Source organism: Vidua chalybeata, chromosome 1, assembly GCF_026979565.1.
Source record: "Vidua chalybeata isolate OUT-0048 chromosome 1, bVidCha1 merged haplotype, whole genome shotgun sequence".
NCBI lineage: Eukaryota > Metazoa > Chordata > Aves > Passeriformes > Viduidae > Vidua > Vidua chalybeata.
In genome coordinates, this window is record NC_071530.1 from 131,271,183 (window position 1) to 131,295,700 (window position 24,518).

Genomic DNA, 24,518 nt, shown 5'->3' on the forward strand with positions numbered 1-24,518 from the left:
TAATAGGAATTTTTATTTGATATATTTGTTTTAACAAGTGAAAACTGAAAATATATTTTGAGCTTGTGTTTTACGTGATTACTAGGACTTGCTAATCTCCTTATCTGGCTTTACACTTGTTTTTATTCATTCACTAAGTGGGTTTTTCCCCTCTCTTTCACTTATTTCATCATCTCTTTCCATCTCCTTTGTCTAAAGATTTTCTAATTCATTCTGTTTTTGCTGCATGGCTAATAGCAGCCTATTTTTTCATTAATGTTTATTTTTGTATTGCCATCTTTTCACAGAATCATTAAAGCCAGAAGAGACTTTCAGGATCTAGGCCAACCACTGACTCAGAAAGACCATAATCACCACAAGCATACCCCAAGTGCCACATCCAGACATTCCAGAGATGTTGCCCCCACCACCTCCCTGGGCAGGACATTCCAATGCATACTTGCTTTTTCTGTGGAAAAAAAAATATCAAATATCTAATCTGAATCTCCCCTAGCAAAACCTAAGGCCATTTTCTCTCATCCTTTCACTTGAGACATGGCATAAGAGACCAACCCCCAGCTGGCTACAACCTCCTTTCAGGTCGTTGTGGAAAGCAATATTGTCACCCCAGAGTCTCCTTTTCTCCAGGCTAAACACCCCCAGCTCCTCACAGGACTTGTGCTCCAGACCCTTCACCAGCTCCATTGCCCTTCTCTGGACACACTCCAGCACCCCAATGTCTTTCTTGAAATGAGGGGCACAAAATTGACCACAGGACTCAAGGTGTGGCCTCCCCAGGGCTCAGGAGAGGGGGACAATCACTGCCCTGGATCTGCTGGCCACACTATTCTTGATAGAAGTAAAGACTGCATGTTGATTTATTGCTTCTTTTCTTTCTGCTGTTCCTAAATTTTTCTGTTCTAGTAAGATTTCTTCTGGCATTTTTTAATGCTTCTACTGTTCATGCTCTAAGCTTCAGTGAATTTGACTTCAGCTGCTTTCCTTCAACTCCACAATGATTCCTTCAATCAGTCTGCTATTCCCACACACACCTTCTTTTCCTCATATTTTTAGGTGATATTTCTCTCCTTTTTTGCCACATTTTTTTCATATATTTTTTCTAATCCCAGATCTCTACTCACCATATTTTAATTAGTAACAACTAACAATTCAGTGAACTAAATTCCATGTTAATTTTAACTGACCAAAGAGCAGACACTTCTTCTCCAGAATCTCCCAAGTTTGCCCCCACTAAACTCAAGATCACTTGAAGGACATTCCTTGATCTCCTGAATCTGAGACTGAGGAAGGGATGAGAAGTAAACAGCAGGGATGCCAAATAACTACAGAAAAGAGCACTAATGAGCAAAAGCCATAGTCATAGAATGGGTTGAGTTGGAAAGAACCTTTAAAATCCATCTAATTCCAACTCCCCTTCCATGGGCAGGCGTGCCTTCCACTAGATCAAGGTTCTCAAAGTCCCATCCAACCTGGCCTTGAACACTTTCAGAGATGGGGCATCCACAGCTTCTCTCGGCAACTTGTTCCAATATTTTAACAACCTCATTGCACATAATTTCTTCCAAATACCTCTCTAAACCTGCTCTCTTTCAGTTTAAAGCCATTACACCTTGTCCTGTCACTACAGGCCATTGTCAAAAGCCCACCTCCAGCTCTCCTGTAGGCTCCCCGTTAGGTACTGCAAGGTCCTACAAAGTCTCCCCGGGGACTCATGCAGAGAATGAGTCTTCTCTTCTCCAGGCTGAACAACCCCAATTGTCTCAGCCAGTTTTTATATCAGAGGTGCTCTACGCCTCTGATAATTTTCATGGTCCTCCCCTGGATTTGCTCCAACAGCTCCATGTCCTTCTTGTTTTGGGGGTCCTAGGGCTGGACACATTATTATGGGTGGAGTCTCATGAAAGCTGAATAGAGCAGAAGAAAAATTGAAGAATCTAAATTTAAAAAAACCACACATTTAGAAAATAGATCCAAGAGAAGACAGTAGTATGAAGGAGGTAGAATTAAAAACATAAATACAATGTACTTTCTTAGTACAAACTAAGTTCATTACTTGGTGATCACTGCCCAAAACCCCTGAAACTATTTGTACCAAAAAGATAGGACACCATATTGCTGGCCTTTCACAACCAATTTTTTCTTCTGTTGAGATGGCTGTACTTAAGTTTCATCCCTGAGACAAAGTTATAAACAAAAAGATTGCCAGTATCTCTGTGCAAAACTCCAAGTACCAAAATGTTGGCCCATTACAAGTAAGGAAGTCTCTGTTCTCTCACATATAAGGCAATACTAAAGATTTTCCAAGCACTGCTCATAAGTTTTAAAACTATTTATAAATATCTTCCTTATACATGTAATAGAAGACTACCTACATACAGAAAACAAACCAACCCCTCTGAATTCCTTGCCACCAAATGCATATTATGGAAATTGGGTCAACAGGACTGAAATTACTCCAAGGTAAGCAAAGAACATTCATTTTTTACTTTGAGAATGTCTTTTATTTGTTTTGCTAAATAAGAATTTAGAACTCACTTCTGATTTCAATTGAGCATACAGTCAGTTAGCCCAATTGAAACAGCAAGAGCTGCTTACCTTCACTGCAAATACAAGAACTCACACACAAAACCAGAAATATGACTGCAAAATGATGGCACCAGAGGTATTTCAAGCTTCTTTTTTCTTGTTTGTTTCTTCCTCAAATGTAAAAAATCACGAAGATTTTATTTAGAAATTTATTTTTAAGATTTTGTTTTATTTTTATAAATAAATAAATGAAAAAAGAGACACTATTTCAATCTCTAGTTAACCCAACGGGCTCAGTTATTGTTTCATAGGAATGGGTTGACATCTACTAGTTTAAAGGCCATCTGAAAGCTCCTATCTCTTTTGTACTTAGTTTAGAAAACACTCAGGATCTTTATGCCACAGCAAACTGATAAAGGTTGCACCTTTTTTTTTTCCCCAAAATGAGATCCTTTTGGTCTGAAAGTACTTTTTTTAACTTTCATGAACAACAGAGTAATGTTATCTTCTCAGCCATCTTTCAAGAACCAAGAAAATTGGAAGTATAATACATAAAGATTCCCTTAAGGACAATTAATTCACTCATCTATTCAGTAAGTTACATTTGCGACAAAAAAATCTGCATCACAGTCAGTATCACTCCAAACATGCACTGAAAGCCTATTGTGCAATAACCTGTTCCATTCTAGAAGGATCTGGATTTTTCAGTTCTTCTAATTATTTGCTTTTCAATAAGCAATGATCATGTTTAAAAATGTTTTCCACAGTTTCAATATTTAAGAATACCTGACTCCTGTGATCCCTACAACTTGCCTACTGCAAAGACAGCTTGGGGGGAAAGGCCTGACAACAGTCAGAAATTGCTGGCAAGTCATAAAACACAGAGAGCACCACTAATGCTGAAAACACACTCTACCTCAGCAATATCCCTGATAGGAACACAGCCAATAGAGATGTCCCCAAATAGTTACGTAAGCAAGTTTCTTCCAAAAAGTATGCTGAATAAAATGAATGAGGTAACAACACAACACTAACTCTATGACACTGTTTCAAAAGCATATCACAAATAAAATAAATAATTCTCAACACCCATTTCAAAATAAAGAGGAATGCACACTCCATTCTAATACATGTTTTGGTAAAATTCCACTGGTGTCATCTACCACGAAAAATTATTTTGCAGTGAAGCATTTCCAACAGAAAAGTATTATATTAATATCAAATTGATTTTAAACCAGTTTAAAAGTTCTCCTGTTAGTCAACAAGTAAGGTCAGCAGATGAGGGTGACCGTCTCCTACGGAAGGGAGACTCCCACTACAATTTCCGGGGAGGGCATGGGCGCTGGTATTTTCTTTGTTTGGCATGTTGGAGTGGAGAGTTTACAATGTCCAGTGCAAAGTCTCTAGTCTTTCTCTCACTTTGTGACTACCAGGACCCTGGACCTCTATGCAGCTGCACATGTATGGAGGAAAGCTTTCTCCCTTTTGCAAAAGCCATGAGCTTCCACAGCCTTCCACATTCTGTGGATCTCCATCTACCACTCAACTGAGAAACATTTTCAGCTGCTTGGTGAAGTCAGGCATCTGGCTCTCCTGTCTGAAGTGCTTCTGTGAACATCCTGTCAGTATCTTTTATTCCCTCAAAATACACTACTTTGTCACTATTAAGAGTCAGAAGCTGTAAAGCAATCAGCTTTCAGCCTTCTTTAGACCTGTATCTACCTATGTGCTCTTACCCCTGCCGCAAAGGCTAGCAGAGCTTATGAAACATCATACCGTACTTAGGCTTTGTACTCCATACATTCCTACCACTACTCTCTCCCCTCACAAGGTGCCCTAAAACACAGTAGGGAAATGGGAGGCAGAAGCCTAGAATTTTGACCTCAGTCTCCAGGCAAATGCATCTAACAGTGAACTACCACATAAAAAGCTGCCACAGCCACCTCCTTCAGCCATATTTTAAGCAGGAATTGTGACTGTATTTCATGAGTGGGAAAGTTCTGCTGTTAACACACACCTATTAAGCAACCACCTCAGAGAATGAGAGGTCTGTTGAATGACACACCTATTTACCAGAAATAATTGCAACTGGCATTTAAATGGAAAATCCACATAACTGTCAGCTAGTTGAAGCTTTCAGAGACTTTTTAAAGGACTATGAACCCAAGTTACAATTTTTAATGGGGAAAAGTTTCTAGCACAAAACATTCCTTTGCTTCTTAAGAATAAGGCTCGTAAAACTGGTTTAATAATTTTTGGGGTTTTTACCCCCTACCCCCTGGAAAAAAGAAAAAAAACGTTCAATGATACTACTATTATAATCATGGAATATTCTGAGTTGGACAGGATTCATCAGGATCATCAAGTCGAACTCCTGGCCCTGTATAGGACACCCCAAGAATCACACCATGTGCCTGAAAGCATTGTTCAAACACTTCCCATTAGCCCAATCCAGCCAAATTGCATTTTATTTCTGTTTTTAGCAAAACAAAGAAAATCCACATTAAACTAGCATTCTGCAACAGCTCTCAAAAGCAGAATTGACAACAACATTAAAAAAAAAAAAATCCCCATTTTTTAAATATACTACTACTACTACTGACATAAATGACCAACTTTATTACCTGTCACAGAAAATGGCTTGAGAACCAATAGAGGCCCGTAAACATCTATACCTCTATACATATACAGGAGTAAAGCACTAGTACACCTATATGTGGCACCAAGCAAACCATCTCACTGGGGGCACAGTAAACACGCCTGACTGAAAATACATCCTTGAAGTATAAATACCTAGGCTACAGTAACACTGAAACCAGCCCACAATTGAGTTTCCTTATGAAATTCCTACCGAAATTAGGACATAAGTTGCTATAAAACACGTTTCACCAGTTTTTGCTTGTCAGCTGAAACACAGCTAAAGGATGTAGTCCTTTCTAAGAGTTTTGAAGCACCACTCCAGAGCTATCCAAGCATATACCTCGTATCACAGAGAAGACTGACTCAAGAGTATCAAACAATCTCTTACCCTGGATGCTGAAATCACTAAAAAATATGAACAAACCAACTCATGAATTTTTCTATCAACATGTAGGTTCTACAGCATGGTGCATGTCCCACTGCTATCAAAAATACCATTATGTATAGTAAGACAGGAGAGTAAGTGCTGGAACCAAACCTGTTGCCTGACAGCTGAATGATTAAACCATCACTTGCCGCAGGCTATCTCCAGTTTGCCAGCTTTGCTGCAGTTATGCTGCGCAAAACAGTCATTTGTTGGGGGGCAAGGGGCGGGGAGAATAGGGAAGGAAACCTGCTGTCCCAAAGATTATATTCTTTTATTCTTATGTTTGATTAGAAGGAAGAATGTGTTTAAGAACTAGACTGACCAAACCTAAAATGTTCATGTCTTATAGGGCAAAAAGTAATAAAACAAAACCTGATTACTTTTCTACATTCTAGCTGTCACCTTATGACTTCTCCGTTCTCATCTTTTAATATGTTCATTACCAACCACAAACTATCTAGAAGCTTCACCAAAGACTAAAGCAACAGTCAGAAATCCAGAATAAACCCAAACTGCACTAAGAGACAACTTCTTCCAGCCCAGTATGAATAGACAGCTAATATGAATTCAACAGGGCAAAAAAGAGAAGCAGGAGGCATGTTACTGAAAAGGAGAAAAGAGAACAACCACAAGTACTCTTGGTGCACCAGAAACCCTTACACTAAGCCTTGCTGAAAAACCACAAGGGGAATGTGAAGAAGCTAGTCTGAACACTAGTCTCTCCACTGACATATGAAAAGGCTTCTACACAAAAATAAGTAAAACCCAGGCAACTGAACAAAAGAAGTAATATTTCCATCATTCTCACTCTCTCCTCTACTCCACATTAAACCTCCTAAAGTTAAGTTCCTCCCAACTCTCCTATGTTCTTCATTTTCTTTCCTCCTTCCAGGTACATACCACAGAGTCTCTGTTCAGAGCATGCACAGGCATACCAAGCAAGACAGGATAAATGTTGTTTATTACTAGACTGTATAATATATGTTGGGGCAGGAGGACAGGCCTCTTTTTGTTCCAAATCCCAATTTTATCTGGGCACAATTCCCTATTTGTGAAAAAAATATGGTTTTAGTTATTTTCTGTCATGGCTCCCAGAGGCCTCTAAGCATGGGTACTTATAAATAAAAACATATTATTGTTTCTTATTTTGTCCTTGAGCAGGGAAACAAAAGGCAGAAGGAAACAAAACATGAAACTAAACACAACAGCAATTAAATAAGAAGTTTGTCATAAATATTTTGTGTCTCTAGGAAGGAAAGGAAATCTCTCTTCCCTAGTTTATGAAGTTTATTTCTCCAACCTTTTTGTTTGCAACGTTCTGTTATTCAGCAGTATCAAAGAGCACTTTTAAGATTAAGATTAAAATTAAGATACTAATTACTATTAATTAAAATTAAGGTACTAATTTTCCAATAATTTATTATAACCAAATCACACAAACATCCAGAAAGTGCCTACTTGCTTCTAAAGGTATATTGGAAAAAGCAACCAATCCCCAAAATCTCATATCTTTGTCGAGTAAAAAAAGCACAAAATCTGTGGCTGCCTTTCAGAGACAGCAAGGATTTTTATGTCCCTTGCTAGTGACATTTATTTAGGAAACTTGCTATTGCTCCTATTTCAGCCAATAGCACAACAATCACAACAATCACAGAACCAGAGGACATGTCCACAGGACCAGTGGGCATTGCTTATATTCATTTTTAGCTGAGAGATGCAGAGGTCCAGTTCTTGAATTATTTCTAGTTTTTAATGTAAAAAATGCAAATAATGGGTGCCTAATGCAAAATACAAGAAATTTTAGCAAGTAAGTGCTGAAACCAAACCTGTGGCCAGACAGCTGGATGATTAAACCATCACTTGTCATGAGGCAAACTACATCCAGTTTGCTGGCTTTGCTTTGCTGCAGTTACAGGGCTCAAGACAGTCATCTGCAGGACAGGAGGGAGGGGAAGGGGAATAATCCCAGGATTATTCTTGTTTGAGAAGAAACAAGAATGGGATTAAGACATATACTGACCAAATGTGAAGGTGTAGAAAGGCAACTCCCTAACTACAGATTGTTACTGGAATAAATTAAAAATTGAAAATAACAGTACATTTTAAAAGCAATGTCCTCAGCAGACAAATAAGACACAGATTAAGAGATTGCAATCCAAACCCAATGCCACTGTTCTGATCTCTTTGGCCTAGCAACAGTTATTTCCTCACAGCACATATAAAAACTGCATGGATAGTGTGGTGCAATTTGGTAAACTATTTACACAGAAATTACTTATGAAGACTGATTTGTCAAGCTGCATAGAAACTGCACTAAACCCTAATTCATAATACTTCCACGCTAAAAAAGAATTCCAAATTTTTTCATACTATCTTTTCCCTTTTTATCTTATCAACAGCTGAGAACTCTAAAGGAAAAACAAAATAAAGCCCAAAACAACCCCAAAAAAGCCAAACAAGAAACATGTACAAAACGCCTTTTTCCAAATTCCTATACACACACAAAAAGTTTCTGCTTTGCACTTCCAAATAATCTTGAGCAAATTACATCAGTATCTATATGCAAACACAAATGCAGCTTTGTATTTGCTATGAAACACTACAAAGTTACTTATTTGGCACTGATTTCCACTCTTGAGATATTAGCTCTCTATATTACACACACAACTCCCCACAGCCTCCCCTCCCTGCAACTGCCTGGAGTTAAACATTACATTGTGCCTCATGAAATCAGGCAGCTATAGCCTCAGTTACAGTCATCTATTGATGCTGCCTATTCATGCAAATAATTCTATTAAAATTCATGGACCTCAAGCTGCAGTAGTCTTCAGCCAAACAATGAGCATATCAGCAAGTAAGTATGTAAATTAACTATTTTAAAAATAAGTATTTATAGATATTTCAGTATAAGTTATATTTTTATACATAAATACATTCATTATTCTTTTTTCTCTTTGTTACGTACTCCCTTGCATGCTGCCAAAATCAATTAGAACTTTTTAGTTAGGTTTCAACAATATTTTGATCATTGCCTTAAATCAACCATTGTTGAATTACATTCCAAAAAATGTCCAAATAATTATTTGCTTATTATTTGCTTAAAAGTATAGATCTGCTAAGTGATCATGAGTTACAAAACAAGTCTGCAGCAAAATATATTACTAATTGCTGACTCCAAAGAGTCATGATATATTCTCAGGACCATTGACATTGAAACAGCAGCCTCTCACATAATCACACCAGTGTAGCTCCAAGAAACTGGTCCAAATGTATGTGGGACAGGATACAAAGAGACCAGTAGTACAAAGGACAATTCACAGAAGGACAATTTGAGAGTCCTCTAGAAAAACTTAGCAAAGCACCAAAACCAGGCTTCTGCTTTGAATCTCCCACTATAGTAAACTTTTTCTCTACAAATTATAGAATGCTTAGAGACACAAAATCCCCTCTCTCCCTGTTTTAACCACAGAACTTGACACATAAAAGCCTTTCATGATACAACACTGTCACGCAGCATGAGAAAATACATTATTAGAAGAAAGCAAATTAACAACATACGTTTCATGGTCCCATCTTCCTCTTCATCATCATCACTGTTGATTACCATGGTCCCCAAGTCTGATTCTAACATGGTGCTGTTGTGCTCAATCATTGTCTGAGCGCCTTCACTCATTGTACTGGTTGCTCTCATGGTACCAGCGCTCTCTGAATTGGTCTTCACCATGGTGTGAGAGTCCAACTCATCTTCATCCTAAGGGCAAACATTTGCCAGAACACAGCAGATCATTAAAACAAAATAAAGGTAAGATGCAATCACTTATTAATTAGTATTTTATCTTTATGTGACCTATTTGTACTGCTGGACTCCCAGGTTTAAAGCTTTAAAAGAAATCACAAAATAAAAAATCTTCCATATAAAGGAAAATAAAAACTCCTCTTTCTCTCACATATGCATAGCAGGGTAAGTATAACAGGGCCCACACACTCACTTTGCATTAGCATTCAGGTTTGAGTTATCTCTGTGATTTTCATGACCCACTTTATCTCTCTGGGTACCAAAAATCACTAACACAATTTACAGAAAGAGATTTTGCTGTTTTGCAAGGGACTGTCACAAAGGGTACTGACCACCCTTAATTTAGGATCATGCCCAGCATCTGACATTACATACAGAACCCCAGATGACAGGCTCATGTTCAATTTAACTATTAAACAATCTCCAAAAGAATTTTTAAAGTCCCCCTTAGAAACAAAAAAAACCAACTTGACTTACTTCAAGTGTTTACTTCCATTTGTTACAAATGTGAGTAAATAATTTGTTAATAATACACAAAAATAGCCCTTGAGCACATACTTACCCACTAATGTGGGGGAGATAATATCAAGAAGATAGACAGTAGCATTTAGAATTGGTAACAGTAATGGGCAGGAATTTGAAACAGAGCACTAATGACAATCCAGTTAATGAAACATGAAATTCATATGGAATACCAATATTTGAAAACACTAATGGGAAATCCCACTGGTTTCCAAAATCTTATTTAGATTATACACACAGCATTGAAGCATTTCAGGAGTAATGTGATGGACTGTGACTATATACACTTTCTATATGAATAAAACCTATTACTCAAGGAGAAAAAAAATTTAGACATTCTCATTTGTTGATTAAATGTAAGCAATAATATCCATCACTGTGAAGTTACTCTATGTCAAATGGTTATAATTTAAATACAAATGCTGCTTTCACCAGTTTTATAACCATATATGCATTCATTTCCCCTATTGTGTCAAAACTTCATTGGAGTTCCTTGATAAATTAATTTTATCCAATTAGCAAAATATATATTAGTTTGGAAGACGAATCGATAACCCTTTTTTTTTTATCTGCCCCTTACAAATAACATGTTGCTGTTACACAGAATCAGATAATTTTTTAGGCTGGAAAAGACCTCTAACAGTTAGATTGATGATTTTAATCTGGCACTGCCAAGTCCACCACTAAATCATGTCCCCAAATGCCACATCTACAAGACTTTTAAATACATTCAGGGTAATATGCAACATTAAAACAAGTCTTCACCCACTAACAAATATCCTCTTTTTCCTAAATCTTTGCATTGCTTTATAGATTTTAAATGTTAAACTATGACTTGTAAGTGCAGGGGCTGGGGAGAACAGAGGCAGAATGCCAGAAAAAGTAAAGCCCAGACTCAAACCCTTGCAGCACTTTCTGTTTCTCACTGAACTCATTCCCTGGTTTTGCAGAAAATTTGCCTCTTGCACAGACACACGTGCACAAGCTGCATGGCCTGACTGCCTGTTTCACTAAGAGCTGGTCTAGGTAGATATAGAAAATTGAGTTCAGTAATATCAGTTCCTAAAAAGTTTTCTATTACATCTCAACTAAGAGATACAAAAACAGATTTAATTTTGATAGTCCAGCTAACAGCATACCATAAATGAAGCCAGGATACACACCTAAACAGATTTAAATTAAAATTACAAAGTCAAAAGAAAAATTAATTTCCACATAAAAATTTGCAAAAATACTTGAGTTCTTAATTTACATTCTTTCAGGGTTTTTTTTTTTTTAGTTGCATTCTATTTAGTACTCTACCCTTAAAAACTGATATTCCCAAAGATACAGACAGCTAAAGGCTACAGCACTAGGCAACCATGCCAGTGAAAAAATGAGAATATTTTGGTACTGCTCCTCCTGGTGGCAACTTCAATTTTCTTTACTTTCTACCAACAAATGTTACTGCTAACCACAGTATTTTCTATGAATTGCATTTTTCCCCTTCCATATAGGTTACTCAGAAACAAAAGTGGTTTTGCATAGCATTTTAAAAGTGCAGAACAGTTAACCTACAAGTGTTTCTTTCAGTACTGCAATACAACATAAAACTTACTCACAACATACTGGTGTTTTGCATATTAATCACTACAAATTTGGCATCTCTAACATATAGGCAGGCAAATCTCTGAGTTTAAGACACAGTTACATTTGATTTACAGATTAGGCTGACTAATATTAATATCCACTCGTAGCGCATCTGGCCCTAAATTTACCTAAGCTGAAATAAGAAATTAAACAAACACTTTCCTGGAGTTCAAAACTTTTATTGTAGAATTAATGGGAGAAACTGATGGCTAACAATAAGAACAAGTCTGAAATTGAGTCCTAAATTATCACTTCCATAACTTCTACTTCCTTGAAAAAATATCTTCTATTTCTTCAGTCACATCAACTACCTGGACTTGGCCCAAAGAATAGCATTTCATTTTCCAGTCTAAGAGTGCCAAAAGCCTTTATCTTAGTACTGTCTCTCAGCAAAGAGAACAGTTATCTTTTAGCCCCTAGGAGACTAAGAATCACAAAAGGCCACCTTAGTACTAGAAGAACAGTTGTCACAAAAAGGGAAGTACACAACAACTTTGATGAATGGTGTTTTCCTTATATCAGGAATGACGTACTGAGACAGAACAATATAAAACTTCTCGTGGCCTGTGCATGCCCCAGAATATTTAATTTTGTAGCTAACACAGATTGCTTGCGGAACTGTCATTCCAGTATTTCTCACAAATATGAGATTTAGTTAATATGGCAGTAGACTACACTGGTTCTGAAACGGTAACTTAATAAAAATACGCAGTGGATCCAAGTTATGGAAGTGCACATTTACATGAGAGATGAAAGTGATTCCTTCATACAAATTCTGATTCATGCTTTACAGTACATAAATATTGGTGTAGAACTTGTGATCTGTTGTTAAAAAAGGTAAGCACACTGATTAAATAAAAACAAACACAATCTCAATTTTAACCAGGAAAAAAAAAAAAAAGAAGTATTAAAGCTGAAGTGTCATGTTCTCATACTGTTTATGAAAACAGATACAAGAATCAAACAATAAAAACAACTAACTCTGGAGTTTAACTGTCTGCTGCTCTCCTGTGTACAAGTAATAAGCAACCAAACTTGTATTTGGAAGGGGTTTCAGTTACACACTATACAGCGACAGAAGATGTACACAAGCGAGAACTCTAAAATCTCTTGAAATGCTACAGAAATAACAACAGACTACAGAAACTCTGAATAACATCATAATGTAAAGTACAAGTAAAGTACCAGCAATAACCTGCAATCCTATAAGCCTAATCCTCCAGATCTCCTTATTTACCAAAATGTTATTATTAACAAACTCAACCCTTAGAGCATAAAAATGCAATCATAGAGATTTGACTATCAAGATAGAAAATTCAAAAATACTTCAGCAAAAACCACACACAATGCTTCATTATATACTTGTAAAATAAAATATCACACAAGGAGTTTATTCAGAGAAGTTGGCCTTGTAGACCATACCTGAGTCTAATCAGTACAGAAGTGTATGAGCCGAGGTGATAAAGATGAATGGATTTTTCTGTTGCCTTTTAAACATCAGTAAGGATGAAGACTGATAAAAAATTAAACCAGAGAAGCAAATACGGTAGCAGTTACCTTTAAAATCGCTCTGCCTGTGGTTTGGTATGTTAAAAGAACACTAGAGGGCAGCAAAGACAGCCAACTCGGCTGCAAAATATTAAAGGAAGATTTATTTACATGCTGGCAAAATTTAGTATCCTGTAAAATAATTTCATTTACTATTAACACCTCATCATCACCTTTGAAAAATGTAGCTGTAGTCACAGCTATCTTTTTTTAAAGCACTGCAGTAGCTACATAAACACACAATATAGTTTGGTCAAGCACAAGGATTTTGTAAAAGCTCCTAACGTACAAAGCCAAACTTCAACCTGAGTATATGATTAATACTGAGCACACAAAGCTTAGACCCATCTGTAAAACAGGTAAAAACTTAACTTTCAGCACACAGTCAAATCCCATTGCATTCAACAGACATCTGTCACAAAACAGCACTTAAGCCTGTTTTCTATCTCCAGGTAATGATGCCTTGCTGCATGCTCATACCTCCCCATGTTTATTCTTCCTATAAGCAGTTTCTGGCTCCACACTGCTGTGGGTTTTAACATTATGCTATATTTCTAACTTCAGGACACCTAAAGGACTGCAATCAAATCTAATTAACACATAACTAATTAACACTTTGGCGTTGATAGTTGTCAACCAGCAAGTACCCAAGCAAAAAAAAAAAAGGGATGACTGAAGTAGTAATTCCTTGAGTTAATACTCTAAGAGACTTCAACATTTCTCACATCATAGCGACATTAAAATGTAAAAGAAAACATACAGAGAGCTGCTTCTTAGCTCACTCCTTTAAAGGTCCACAGAAACAAATATTTAGACATGTTTTCTGTAAGGTGCCAGGCAACGAGTTACTTTACATTCACATAATATAGCTGCCCAGCCTCAGCATCCACTTCACATCACACTTCCAAAAATGCACGAGAAGAGACTGGTCATGTCTCATAATGCCTAAACTAACATTTCAACTTTGATATTGGGATTACCCTTCTGTAGAATACAACACTTGCAATTTTTGCTTAATTAAAACAACCTGTACAAGTACCTCAGCACCTATCAAAACATGTCAGTTTGTCACAAGGCATTCTCATCACATGAGCAGCTCTCATAACAGGCATAAAATCAATTCTGAGCACAGTATTTATAATGATATTATATCTCTCAGGAAGGATACAGACATGAAGACTGTATTCAACCTGGACATTTATTTACAGGTCTATGATACAAAGTTTTGAACAGTAAAAAATATTTACATTACAATTTACAACTTCTCATGCTAAATAATGTTCACAGATGGTGGTGAAAAAGAAAAATAGAAATCAATTTTAGGGGGGATGTGACTCTTTCTCACTTGAAGGACAACTGAATTGACCCTGAAAATTAAGTACATAATTGTGAAAACTTTGCATCTGGTTATTTCTCCAAATACACACAATCCATTCTACTTCCAGTTATGTAAGTCACTTTTAACTTGAGTGCCCATTATTATACATTAAGTGACTTTAAGAAGGTATTAAAGCATAAAAACATATTCAAATATAACTATTAGGGTTAAACAGGTTTCCTAACACAAGAAACTTCATAGTCACAACACTTTACACCTTCCTTCTTGAAGGGTCTCAAATCATATACTAGTGAGTAACGAGCAGAACTCCTCACAATTTACATAGGAAATTCTTGGGGCGTTAGATCAATAAATTCAAGCCCCTAACAGGTTAACTGAAACCATTCTTTTTCAATAGTATATGGACTCAATTCACTGTCCATAAGAGAACTTTAACCTCAATAGACTCTACTTAACACAAACACCAATCTTTGCTCTTGCTTTTTGGATGTTGTTAAATATGTATTTCTTGAAGTTCAAGTCTGTTTATGCATTTCTACAGTGAGGCCTTCACAGTAGTATGATTGGGAAAAAATCCATTTTTGAGGTGTTATTTTTCAAAATTGAAGTGCCAGGTGGCTGTTACTTTGCAACTGAATAGTGACTCCCATTCTAGACACAATCTAAAACCATTTATAGATATTAAAATATGAAGAAATATATGCATTACTTACTGTCACTACTGCTAAATAAGGTAACACAGAGACTGTCGTTAGCTCTTTCTAGGATTGTTTCCATCACTGCAGACTTATAAAGACCTGTATTATCATTTGAACTATAGGATCATGTAGTCATGTAAACTATATACAAGCAGCCCTGTATTTCTTATGGGGCTCTATGAAACTGATCTATAAGGAAGAGGAATGTGCAAGGGTTATTTTTCTTTATCCCTGAATGCTGGACTGCTCACTTCATACACTACCAAACTGTATACCAACTATACCAAACTGGTGCTCGTATTATCTGCTTTCCCTTTCCAAAAGGAAAATAATAAACACTCAGAAGTGCAAAAAATAATTGGTTTACTGTTTTTCTGGCAGTTCCACAAACAAGTTCCAAATTAAATGAAAGATACAGCCTTTGAGCTTATTGTCAAATTATACATCATTTTGAAGTGAAGTGTGGAATTAGGGGATTGATTGTTTCTTTTTCTAAAATGACAAACACAAATATTGTAATGCTTTCATTTTATTCTTCCAGATTTTTATCCTGGTTTCCTCTAATAACTTGTGGGTCCATTGATTAACCTCTGCCTAGTATGCTTAAAAAACTAAAATCAGAACACAGCTTAGTGCAGGCTTCACTTACACCTAACACGTTCAGCAGTTTTCCACTATGCAGTACATGAGCAATATGCATTCAAGAAACAACTTAGAGAGAATGTTTTTAATTGAAAACAAAATGGTAACAGTGTCAAAGAATCACAGAATGTTTTGGATTGGAAGGTACATTAAAGACCATCTAGTATCAGCTCCCCTACCATGGGTAGGGATACCTTCACCTAGATCAGATTGCTCAAAGTCTCATCCAACCTGACTTACAACACTTTAGGAATAGGGCATCCGCAGCTTCTCTGAGCAACCTGTTCTAGTGTTACACACCCTCTCCACAAAGAATTCCTCCTAATATCAATTCTCAATCTACCTTCCTTCAATTAAAAGCCATCACCCCTATACTACATGCCCTTGGAAAAAGTCCTTCAGCTTTCTTGTAGCCCCCACCTAGGCACTGGTACAAGTTTATCTGCTGTTTCCTAGTTTGGATGAGTTTGCACTTCTGGCTGATCAGAACCTTTGGTGACAGCGACTGGACAAGATTCTGGTGTTATCGCTCAAATTAATTCAGAATTTCTAACAATGATGTACTGCACTGAAACTGCTGCAAGACATAGGAAGTCTGCATTATAACCAAACAATTATTATAGCCAGTCCAGAGCAAAATTTGTTCTGCATTGTGACACACAGAAGATATTCATAGGTCACTCCAAAAACTGTTTTTTGTCAACAAGGAAATCCCTCCTCACCTCACCATCAATATTCTTCATTTCCAACACTTGACCCTCGCTTTTTCTATTAAAACCAAGTATTTCAAAACTTTTTTTTACTCAATGCTTACCAAGTAACACGAAATTATTAGACACACATTTACTGATAGCAAAAGTCAACCTTACTACCAAATATCACCAGCTTTCATAACTGTTTAAGTATTTCATCCTAACTATTACAGATTATTTTCTTGAACCATAAAATGGTGTGAAAACTTAGGGAACTAAAAAAACCTCAATAGCATTAAAAATACACAAAATTATTTTTACATAGTAGGTACAAAAAATCTTCTTTTACTTGATCTTATTATAATGGGAAATTTTGAAAATGTTTAATTCTTCAATATAAACTTTACAGAACACTTGGACATCCTCTTGTCCATTACAAGATGTTCTTGCATCTCTCTTAACAGGCCTTGTAAAAATCACTTGGTGTTAATTATTAATATTAGTTAAACAATTACAGCCTGGAAGTCAGCATCCACAGTGAAAAATAAAAAGTAGTACATGACATCATATAACAAAAAATGCTAAAAGCATTCTGAAAGAACATATTGCTGAAGTTTTTACCCATACTCTCTCATCCTTCTCTTTTTGTCATCTTAAAAGTCTCATCTAGTGATCCCTCCACTGAAGGGAATACCATAAGGCTTCATTTTTCAATTTCTCCCTTTCTGTCTTCCACTGTGCTGAAGTCATGCTCTTCTATTTTTCTACTACCTCTCTTTTCTGAATTAACTAGTCTCATTCACAAGCCCACTTTCATGGCTTTCTCTTATTCTGTCACTCTATTTAGTACTGAGAAGTCAGCTCTGCCTCAAATTTGCCTTTTCTCTTGCCTGTCAAGTTTTCAAACCTTTACCCTTTTCTCACATCCTGTGCAACTACAGGCAGGGCTGCCTCTAGCCCTCTGCAAGGCTGGCCTTTAGAACTTCTCTACACCACGATCACAAAAAACAAAAAATTGAGCAAGGTATGCAAATGCTGAGCTGCCAACTGCACTGACCTTCTGCCTTATATTGAAGAGCAATTTCTCCAAACAGAAGTTGACTTCTGGTTCTGGGTTTGTTGCTGCTCATGCACTGCTATATGATTTATAGCCCCTAAAATTCTATTAGTGTAAGTAAAAAAATTACACACTTAGCATTTCTATATACTACACAGCACTCATTTTTAAGAGCAAACCATCTTTTTAATGGAAGTGGCTAATTAGACAAATTAGGCACTGCATTAGACAAAGTTGTCAGGAGGTGCAGGGTGGTGAGCAACCCTTTCCTTCTGCTCCTCACTGCTGACACCACACCTGGAGTGCTGGGTCCAATTCTGGCCTCCTCAGTATATGAGACATGGACACACCAGAGGGAGTTAGCAAAGAGCCACAAAGATGATCAAGGGACTCAAGCATTTCTCCCAGGAGGAAAGGCTGAGGGCTGGAACTGCTCAACCAGGAGAACACAAAGCTCTAGGGGACCCCATCAGTATGTGTAAATATCTGAAGGGCAGGTGCAAAGAGGATGAAGTCAGGCTCTTTTCAGCGGTGCCCAGTGACAGGAGCACAGGCAATGGGCATATAATGAAAAGAAGGTTTCCTGTGAATATCAGGAAACACTTTTTGCACCATGAGGGTGACAGAGCATTGGCACAAGCTACACAGGGAGGTTTGTGGAGTTTCCTTCCTTGGAGATATTCAAAAGCTGTCTGGACATGGTCCCGGGCAGCCAAACCTCAGTGGCCCTGCTTAAGTAGGGGGATTGGACAAGATGACCTCTTGGTACCTGCCAATCTCAACCACATTTTGATTCTGTTTTCTCAGCCCTGTTAACCAAAGATACTCCTGTTACTTTCAGATTTGAGGCACTTATCTTCTGTACTTAGTGAGAAGCAGACTCTTGCTGTCTTTTTTACTCATAACTTGTTCCCTTACTGCACCACAAAAGCTCATGGCAGAATTCCCTACTACAATGGTAACACAAGTAACAGATTGCTGCCTCAATCCTGGATTTGAGGTTCTCTTACACTGAACATTAAATTGGGGAACTAAGAAGGGAAGGAGTTTGAGGGGGTGGCAGTGTGGGGAGTGCAGTGTTAGGTTCTGACACCTGTACCCATGCAAGAACCATGAGGAGTTGCTAAATGCTGCCTCAGTTGAGGCGAACCAAACTTGTGTTACACCCTTCCATGCAGTAGTGGGAGAGGGAGGTGTACATCACATCCTTAGCTGGCATGGACTGTGCCTGGCACTGTGATCTGAACCTCACACTAAGTAATCAGATGTCATGCCTAATTTTTGGTTAATGCAAAAGACATCAACATTGCCCAAGCATTTAACATCTCTAGTTCAGAAGGTAATAGTACGGATAAAAGCAAGCTAGTGAAGATATCAGATTTTTATGTCAGTAATAAATCAGTATATTCAAAAATAAACTATTCAGTAAATCAAGTCACAAACATCAACTCTGCATGTCAAGTCACGCAGAGCAAAATTTCCTAATGTAAAAAAAAATAATCTCAGCCTTCCCTGCCTGTTTACTACTGACTAAGCAAATACAATTCAGAGTAAATCAGCTTTATAAAACCAAGCTATCAATATTCTTAGAACTCTTAGAACAGAAAAAAATGCAGCCATCCACATTGATTATTGGAGATACAAAAAATTGCACAGAATCTGCTCGAAAAGTATCTGTATATATAGATCATCACATGGCACTCTGTAACAAGGATTCTGCAATAGGACAAACTGCATTTACTGCACTGTTCGTTTCTGTTTGCTCAAAGCTGTAACATTCCAGTCTCCATCTTCTCTTGTGTTCTTTCTGAATAACTCTGAATGACCATACATTGTATGTATGGCAATACACTTCTTTGAAGCACATTCTGCTGCATTGCTCAAGACTAACCTGAAATAAATTATGTAGGGAAGAGTAATAATGCCAGGAACACAGACTTATTCTTAACATTGCCAAACAATTCTAAATGCAACCTACTTATCACACAGCCTGTTTCTCTCCTCAAACACATGCTGACAATGTCATCTGAAGAATGAAATGCCATCACCATTTTTATGTTACTTGTTTCAACCACACTGCAATCACTGCTTAACTGAGTGTCATCATTAAATATTCCGTGCATTAGACTTAACAAAAAAAAAACCCAAACACCAAGCAAAGTGCCCTGAACTAAAAACTAAACCATTTGTCTAGAAGTCCACCTGTGAAAGCAGAACCTCAAACAATTTTGGGGGGTTTAATGTTAATCTGAATAGCTGAAGTTGACATAGCTTCTTTTCCCACTTCCTAGAAAAGCTTTTTTACTAAGACATTTCATGGAATACTTCTGAAAGCTGGCTTATACAGCATTACTCATAATTAAACAGTGTAATACTAAGAATTCATAGGCTTAAAAATACAAAGAAAACTGGTAAAAAAAAAAAGTTTTTTAACACAACTACAGTAAGTAGGGAAAAACTAGCAACTTATCTGTAAAGTATAGGTGGTTATAGGAAAAATGGGTACACACCGAATTTTCTTCCTCCTCTTCTAGCTCTCTCTGCTGTTCCTCATGTCGTTTTGCCTTTATCTCCATTGCTTCAGTGATCAGGTCCCTTAAAATTGAAACTGGCTTAGCATTCTTAATAAACGTATGCTGGGGGAAAAAAAAACATTGAAATATGTAATATCATTAAAGCAGTTGTGCTTCAGATTTAATTACAAGTCTTATTCAACACCACAGATTTCAGTGATAAACAAGATCATGCATTACACAATAACCAAAATCTACACCAACAAAACATACAGTATCTTTCAGCTGCTTCATAACTAAAATTTTACTTTAACTTTAATAACTGTAAGCCTTGGGCAATGTAATAACTTAGTAACTGTTTCATGATTGAGGATACAATTTTCCAAAGAAACCATGCAGAAAGTTGTAAATAGAGTGGTGATGATCTGACAGAGAAAACCAAACGTTTTCAGATATTCAGTTTCATAATTTAATCAATCTTAACAAATTGAGAGCATAAATTAGCGGCTCTAACCAGAGCATTTGTGGCTGCTTACTTCAACATACCTATACTTTAAATGTCATAAAATATTTCTTGATCTGTGATGCTGAAAAGAGGAACCAGTAAAAAAAAACCCTTACTTTTAGCAGGAAGTTTAATTTTTAATTCAAGGTAATTTAAAACATTGCTTCTTCATTTAAGACAATGTACATGATACCATTAGTACATTTTGCAAATTGTTAGAAAAAATCTGGTTTTGCATCATTATATGCAAGTACAATTTAGGCAAAATGTAACTAAGCACCTCAGAAAAATATTATTAAATATTTAAAAACTGTTGCATGAAGAACAGAATTGATGAAGCCTCATGCACTACACCTATTATCTATCTTCTCCCTTGATATATTAATTCAATTACTATTTTTCATTCCATGACCTCTCCTCACAAGCAGTACTTTCATTTCTACTCAAACACTTTCACAGCACCTCCAGCTCCATCATGTATGCTCCAAATTCCAGCTGGGGAAAAAGACAACACAGACTCCTGATGAACAAACACAGTAGCTGGTTTTCTGGTCAGTAAGCATGGGAAAGAAACTGTACACTGAAGCTTTTTTTTTTTGTTGGTTTCTCCTTACTTGTCCACATTAATTCAAGTCTCTTCTATCCAGCTGTTTGTGTTCAGCTAACCATATGAACTTCACATCCTGGAGGTCTCAAGTACTGGTTCATACATCACACAGACACTTATAACTTTCAATTTTTACTTACCTCGTGGTCTACATTTTCATATTTTATTAAATATTCATAGCATGATCTACCAATTTGATGGATTTATTACCAAAAACTACTTTGCAAAATTTTTGTTCTCTTTGTAGTGGAGTTCACTGGAACTTAGAATTTAACAGCTGCTATTGCTACCTCAACACAGAATAAATCTAGCAGGAGAGTAATACAGGAAGCAAGAGACTGGCATACCCTGCCCTGCTCCAAAGGTCCACACTGCCAACTGTGGCTCACACAGGCAAGTGCTGGCTTGAACTTAGCCCAGGAATAAACTCATGATAGTGACCATCTGCATCACACCTTTCCAGCACACAGAGCCACCTGCCTGCTCAATCTGACATGACCAGAAGGAAAGACTGAATATACCCCATGCATGGTCCACACAAAGGGGTAACCTGGGCTCAGTTCTGTTACTAAACACTTGTATAAATCCTGAGATCTATTGAGGGCCTCTAATCACAAAGCAAGGATCCAATATTAATAGCAAGAATCAGCCCTAAACTATTTAACTATTTAATTAAGTCAATTTAAGCAATGACTTTTTAGAAACAGCAAGAAGAGAAATAAAATGGGGGCAGAGATACAGGAGCTGACAGAGAAAAGACTACAAAGTGAAAAAGAAATAAGGCATAATAATAGTTAAAGTAAGATTTCCCTTATAAATTTTCACAACATTTTGGGTTTGAGGGGGGAAAAAAATCCCCAAACATAAAATGCACTTTTCCTCAGTAACTTAAATACTGACCTGTAGCAGCTGGGTTGCTGTAGCTCTTTGTTCAGGATTTTTCACTAAGCATTTCTTCACAAAATCTGTGAATTCATCAGACCAGAGCTCTGGCTTCCGGAAGGTTGGAGGGGGATTTGTAGGAATCATAAAAATGGCCTAGATAAATATCAAACAATAGCAAGTCTAAACAAAACACATCACCACAGCAGCTGAAGCCAAGTTATAAAAAAGAAATTGCTTTATCCACCTTTCTTATCAGGCTAAGAATCTGAAAGACAAATTTTAAGTATGCAAAGATTTCTACTCAGATCAAGATTCAGAAAGTAAATCCATCTGCTACTAATATAACTACTTCCCATTAGATTTTCTCTATTTAAACTGTACCCTATTGAGCACAAGACTCCTTATTTAATCTACTGCTGTTCATCAATCTGAAGAGATTATTATATTCTTAGCAGAAATTCTTAGCAGAAATGACAGCACTGCTTGTTTCAACACACATATAAAAGTTGCTGTGAACAGTCAAGCCCACCTTCTCCTTTCTTAAGTGAACTTAGTTTTATTTGAGAATTGCTTAGGAAATTTGAGAGGATTGCTATTTCCTTTTGCACTCACCATTCATCAGATAGAGCTTTAAAACTTGCTTGGCGAAGTAAGATTTAGATACACATGCTAAAAGACCTAAGGTAACACTAAAATATGACAAAATAATCAAGTAACAAGTCTTACAGTACTGAAAACTTACATGAAATTGAAAATGCACCATTTTACCTATATAACAAAAATTTCTTCTGTTGACAACCATATGCAAACAGATTTTTCAACTGGGAAAAAAAATTCATCCTATATAAAAAAAAGTTTCTCCTACTCTAAGATTACATGTATTGTGCCATTTTTATATGATTATTTCCAGGTTTTCCTCTAACTAAAAATACACGCTTGTAGCGGGGGGAAAAACAGCCATGCAACTCGGACAGACTGCAAAATAATGACATTTTTTGAACTTTTGTACACAATAAATGCATCCAATATCATCATTTAAGACTTAGACATGATAGCAACACACTATTCAGAACTAGGTCTATTGACAAGAACAACAGGCTATTATTGACTTCTAAACTCAGGTTCAATTCAACCACATTTTCCAAACTCACAGGGAGTAAAAGTTCTTAATTTGTTTTTCTATGAGCACAGGCAGAAATACAAACCCAGAAAAGGGTAAAAAACTGATTCTGCACACTTTTAACATATTAGAAGTATTAGAAGCTTCAGCCTGTATCTGAAACATAGGCAGAAGGCAGAGAGAACTTAATGAGATTTTATCCATAGCTTATAAAGAACTCTGACTGGCCTTGAAGGTTGGTTGAACTCATTCAAACCCTCCTCAGAAAATTCTTCTCATATTCTGAAGGACAGTGGAATCCATGTAAAATGATGTAAAAGCTGTTTACTAACATTTTAATGAAAAATTAATTCAGTACTGAATAGTTGCTAAACATTTACAAAACTTGCCATTTTGTTTAATAAAAATGTATGCTACAACAGCAGCTTTATATTTTCAGTGGGCAGGCATGCCAAACAAGTATATGGACTCAGATAGGAAACGTGGCTCTCAGTAACTGGCCTTATCTAACTCACTTGTGATGCAAGATTAATTGTCAGTACAAGTGAAGTGCTTCTGGCAAAAAGCAGTGGCTAACAAATTCAGCTGCTTCTGTCCTTGAAATTAATGATATCTTCTGAACTTTGAACTGATGACTTTTGATCTTATCTCCAGCTACTCTTAACAGCTAACTCCGCAGTAGTGACTGAAAACACACAGCTGTAACAGAAGACTACCAACTTCTGTTTATGTGGTGTCAAAATGGGTACCTCCCCTTTGATCATAAACTTTGACCTCTCTCCCCACAGGTAAGCAAAGCTAAGTTACAGAGTCCTACTCAGCTCCACAGTTCTAGGAAAAATGTTTGCCTTGGCCAATTATTTTCATCAAATACACAGCAGTTAAGAACCACAGCAAAGAACTGACTTATTTATGATTCACAAAGGATAATGAGAACAAAGAGGAAATTAGTGAATCATTCTTTTATGACAGGCAACAAAAGCCACAAAAGGAGATATTCAAGTATTAGGGTTCTAAATCCACACTTATGCTTCATACAGTCATTGAAATATGTATATCTATGTAATGCCTAAACTGTAGGCTTTTTTAAATCCTACTGTGTCACATGAGTTGTATTAGCTGAAGAGAAAAATTAGATGCATTTTTGTAATACAAGAAAACATACAGAAACTACTTATTGTTTAGTCCAACCTGGCAATTATGCCATGCACTTGCTAGCATGTACCTCTCCCTCCAGCTCTCACCACTCCATTCTATTAACCAACCTAAAATTCTAGGTTTCAATTCCGTCTTCCCTCTCTACTACCTAATTTTGGCTTGCATATTTCTCAGCAGAAAAGTTAAGCTCCTCTCCTCTTTCCAAACAGTCTAT

The 24,518-nt window shown here is 36.8% G+C and overlaps 1 protein-coding gene across 1 annotated transcript in view; it reads right to left on the bottom strand.

Moving 5' to 3' along the window:
• STK3 (serine/threonine kinase 3) overlaps positions 1–24,518 on the bottom strand; it is a 129,105-nt gene that overhangs the window by 49,393 nt on the left and 55,194 nt on the right. Inside the window, exons 7-9 of the mRNA XM_053951610.1 lie at positions 22,042–22,179; positions 20,027–20,152; positions 9,152–9,344 (exon numbers count right to left, since the gene is read on the bottom strand). Of these exons, the coding sequence (XP_053807585.1) occupies positions 9,152–9,344; positions 20,027–20,152; positions 22,042–22,179 (457 nt within the window). The remainder of the gene's footprint in view (positions 1–9,151; positions 9,345–20,026; positions 20,153–22,041; positions 22,180–24,518) is intronic.